Source organism: Cupressus sempervirens, chromosome 2 (assembly GCF_028749045.1).
Source record: "Cupressus sempervirens isolate cs-2001-9-10 chromosome 2, ASM2874904v1, whole genome shotgun sequence".
Classification (NCBI taxonomy): Eukaryota; Viridiplantae; Streptophyta; class Pinopsida; order Cupressales; family Cupressaceae; genus Cupressus; species Cupressus sempervirens.
This window is the reverse complement of record NC_143119.1, coordinates 142,171,820-142,176,792: the sequence shown is the minus strand read 5'-3', so window position 1 is coordinate 142,176,792 and position 4,973 is coordinate 142,171,820. Positions and strand designations below refer to the sequence as shown.

The window sequence follows — 4,973 nt, the reverse complement described above, 5'->3', positions numbered from 1 at the left end:
ATACGATTTATTTGTGGTTCTGTTACCAGAAATAGTATGTGCTCAACCATTGATTTTGCATCTAAAGCTTCATTTATGAGAAAAGAATAATACCAAAACTATCAGATTGCATTTTTGTACAACAAAGCTATGTTACCAGAAATAGTATGTGCTCAACCATTGATTTTGCATATAAAGCTTCATTTATGAGAAAAGAATAATACCAAAACTATCAGATTGCATTTTTGTACAACAAAGCTAGGTTAAAACCAAAACCACATCTGACACTCTCGAGTTCAACATCAATTTGAAAACACAGCTATCCCTCAGAAACTTGGCATTACTAAAAAATTAAAAAACTACAATAAGGCTGATGTAATGTGGACTATATAAAGCATTGTTTCTTGATAAAGCAATAAAGATCCACTCAAATGGATCTTCGGGCATAGTTAGGCAAGCTTTCAAATTCAAGACATGACATGTTATCATACAGTCTTGTGTCCTCACCACTTCAATGCCAAATTATAAGTTGGAAAAGTGATAAAAATTTCAAGACTTGGAAGAAATACCAAGTGTCGCGATCCTCTAGTCCAAAGTATGATTGATCAAGACAAAACATGTTCCAAGATATTGGAGAGAAAGTTGTCAAATGAGTCTTTTCACTTGAGAAAGCTGCACCCCTTGGATAACAGAAATCGTTCTTGTATATAAACTTATTATTTAGTTGCCATAAACCCCAGATCAGATAAATAAGATGGCCCCAAGATAGACTTGCTTCATCATAGCATTGAACTTGGCATAAATACTAATTGTTGCCATCATAAACTGGTGCACTGAAGAGTTTACAGTTACCATTCAGTGTACTTAAGAGAATGCATTCAAATCTGATCTACAGTTCTGGCCTAACAGTAAAGCAACATTTGGCTCAATTTGCATCTACTTAAGACTTTTGCAATTTGGTGAAATAGTAAAGATCAAAGTTTAAGGCATTCTCATGATCTGTTTAAGTCAAGCATTAAAGTCTACATCCACCGAAATTCCTTCTCCTTTTTGAGCCAACCCAGAGGGTGATTTTTGTCTTATTTCACTTTCAGCTGAAGACTTCTCATCTTCATTCTTTTTCTTCAGCCCTGCTTTCTCCCGAAGCTCATCAAGTTTCTCTAGAATCTTCTTCTTCATGTCAACCTTCACAGTTCCTGCCTCAGCAGACTCAGCTGGAGTAACAAGTATGGTCAAGAGTGATGCACCAAAACCAACAAGAGCCTCCCTCCGTACCAAACAAGGTTGAAAATCAATCACTTCAAATCGCTGGCTTCCTATCTGCTTTAAACAGAACAAAAGCAATCTTGAGATAAGGCAACTGAAGACTAATCCCAAGGGAATAGAAAATAAGATAAACAAGGAAAATGAAAAAGATGATTAATGTTTTACTAATTCAACATTGGTAAGAAGTTTATAAACTTTCTTAATATGATAATAACGCTACTCTGCTGCATCTAATTGTTTATAGGAATTACAAAGAACTGGGTGATTATAGTTTCAATGTGCCAGTATGTAGAAATATTCTTAAGCATAAAAGACAACATTTATAGGTTCAAATTATGTGGTCGCTCTTAGGAGATTTTCAAGATCATCTCCAAACTTTATCTATAATCTGCTATGTTGCATATCCAGAGATTATTTATCGAACAGGCAATTTTCCAAAAATGGCCACGCTCAAATGAACTTAAGTAGCATTTTCACAAACAAGTTTACATATCCTTCAGAAAGCTTCAAAACAGAAATAAGCCAGAAAAACATAATAAACAAAAGGTTTCCACGGTCAATAAGATAAAGTAAAAAGCTTCAGTTAAAAAGCTGCGTACACAGCATAACGTTGACATACATAGACTCTAGTTTGGTTTACACTCTAAGTTCTTAAAGTATCCAATATTCAGGAACTTATCCTTAACTAATAATGATATAATTGCTTTAAAAGTGCACATCTTGAAGCTAAAAAACAAATTTGAGTTTCAAAGAGACCACCCCGGATGTAAAACATATAACACACTCGTAGAGTTGTGTGGTTTTTCAATTTCAATTGGCAACATTCAAGACTCAAATGTGCACAAAGTCTGATTTAACAAATTTTCATCTCCTGAGGCTAAAGGCGTCAACGTTACCCTGTACTTATCAGCATGCACAAGTTCAAAACATGGCTAAGGAGGATTTCCAATAGAACAAAATTGTGATCTACAAAACCTGGGTATTGACACCTTGCAGGATGAATAGTCTGGTAAATAGCAAAACCTAAATAGTCTGGAGTCAGAAATTATAATACACAGCAACAAGCTTTTCCCTGCCCAGCTTGGACCTCTTCCAAAAGATTAAATCCCTCACAAACTGGTGCTCTGATAAAAACAGTGCCGAAGTTGATTTAAAAGGTTCGTACTCGGAAACGAATTTTTTTTTGTTCTTGCCCTAGGAAAACTAGGGCTAAGTTTCAGCCAAAAAGTCTACAGAATAAGCTATCTTGTATTGTTTTCGTGGATCAAATGGATAGTTTAATTAGATTCCCACATTTTGAGCCTCGCTACCAAACCCATCTCTTCATGTTAGTAAAATGACAAAGCTGGCCTTGAAGGACTATGAACAGAAGACTCCTCTATCTCAGATAATATCATCTCCCACTAAGATTATATAAGCTGAGAAATCTGCCCTGAAAAGCCAAAATGGTCACACAAACAAACTTTGGCTTGTTGATACAGTTAAATAAGAAGTACCCATATCAATGACTAGCCCTAAAAATCAGATTAGTTGTTTCCAGCAATTTCAAACGAACTAGAAAGTCAATAAAAACATAAACAGGGAAGCATATAAACCCAACTGTGAAAACATTTCCTGCTTACACTAAAGCCCTGGGATAAAAGCATGAAAACCCAGAAAACCACAAACTTTGCTGAAGAATGATACAGCTCTCATCCTCGAGCCAATAGGGTATCCAAAGGGCTCCTTTTGCCAATTTGTTTTATACAGAAAGCAGAAATGAAACAGGTTCTATTAGCTCAGATGGGGAAGCTCCATGTAAAGGGCATCAAAACCCCTAGTTTTGATTGACGGTAGAGTCATAGATGTACCTTGGCATTTTGGGGTTGGATTTGTAAGCCTTTCATCTTCGGAGGCTTAGAAGTTCTGATTCCATTGCTCGGCGCCGCATTTGCACATAGCTTACCTTCTAATCCAGAGCAATCAAGCCTTCCGAGAATTGCAGAGTTACACCTTGAGAGCGCCATTATTTTGCAATGTTCGCTTGAACAATAATCGAATGCACACCGTTTAAACTTTCTGAACGATGCATTCCTTCCTAGAATAAACAGAATATACTCTTCAACGAAGCAGCACGTGGTCTTGCAAACAGTTTTCTACATTGATCTCAATTCTAATCACTTCTTTAAAATATGTTTCCTACCTACATTGTAACGGTGAAAATTTGAACCTTCAAATATAAAATGAAATCATTTTGTGCAAAGTTGGGAATCCTTTCTCATGTCATCTCTTTTTAAATTTTTTTGGTCTATTATCCTTACTCCATTATAGTCTATTATCCTTACTCCATTTACATTATCTTATCTACTAGTTTATTATTTTACTACATGTTTATATATTCTCTTTCATGTTCCAAAACAAGTTTATGGTTGAAGGCTCATCTTTGTGGGCAAGATGGGGCAAGACGTTAAAGTTAAAAATAATCAATTATCACTTATATTATTCATAGTTATGATTGATTGAATATAAGTTTGTGTAATGTGTTTCTAGATTGTTGTGTGTAAAGACAATTAATCATTTATTTTAATTATATTTCAATTGATGCACTTGAATAAATCTAGTTTTGTACAACTACTTATAAGACATATGCATCACTAAATGTTGTTGTGTTTTAATTATTTATACACAATTGTAATCTTTGGCCTAGAAGAACATACTCTTTTGTGGCATATAGGTAGCCTTGCCAAGTTATTTATAAATACCATCAATCGATTAACTATTGGAAGACATAGAAGAAGTCACAAGAAATTGGACAAAGGAAAGAACAAAATTTGGGCAAAGAAAAGAGAAAAAAGTTTGTTAATCATATAAGTTTATAGGTGCATAACACATTTGTGGTTACACATCCTTAAGTGCCAAATTTCTTTGTACATAGTAAATATACAATGTTTTTTTTTTTTGGACAATTATCAATATGTCAATGACATAAAATTCAAATTCATCTCAAATTTAGTGTTTTCTTTAGTCATGCAGATGGATACACTTGTTCATATTTAGAATTTCACATTCACTTTCTTACACATATTATCATGATGATTTTTGGGGGATTTAAACCCTAATTTAAGAAGAGCAATTGTTGGGGGTATTAAAAACTTAAGATTATGTATGCATATAATAATCAACAACACTTGTAAAATTTATCTAATAATATGTATGAAAGTAATGGAATAGTATATATCTACAAAATTACATAAGATATAAAAAATTATGCAAGGAGTGCTTTAGAAAAAACACCACCAAAATATATTTGCAATTATCTTATTTGCTTCATCCTACACATACCTTGGGGTTAAGTTTTTTGGGCCCCATTTCAGCTTGCGACTAGCCATTCAGCCTCAAATTTGCAAAGTGTTGGGTTCCCTTGCCATGCTTGAGAGACAGTGCTTTACACATCACTTCCATGACACCTCGACTAAGTTATCCCTCCTAGATTCCTTAGTCAAACCAATAGTACTCTATGGTTCGGTGGTATAGGGGCCTTCCCTTTTAGACTCAGATTGGGCCTCGATCAAGTGTATCTAGATTTTGCTCCTCCATTGGATTATCATATGCTAGAGATCCACCCCCCACGATGTCATTATGGCTAAGTTTTGTGCCCACCCTTTCAGACTGGCAACCATTTTTGACCTAATTGGGTTCCTCCACCACCTTCGTAGCTTTGTGGACTTTGCTCAAGGCCAACACAAATA

At 34.9% G+C, this 4,973-nt stretch overlaps 1 protein-coding gene across 1 annotated transcript; it reads right to left on the bottom strand.

Annotated features, from left to right (window-relative positions):
• Window positions 1–285: 285 nt before the first annotated feature.
• Window positions 286–3,312, bottom strand: LOC149571439 (uncharacterized). The gene is made up of 2 exons (XM_089812956.1): window positions 3,096–3,312; window positions 286–1,299 (listed from the first exon to the last, which is right to left on the bottom strand). The coding sequence occupies exons 1-2, from the start codon at window positions 3,249–3,251 to the stop codon at window positions 988–990; spliced, it is 468 nt and encodes a 155-aa protein (XP_089669082.1). The 5' UTR covers window positions 3,252–3,312; the 3' UTR covers window positions 286–987.
• Window positions 3,313–4,973: the final 1,661 nt, after the last annotated feature.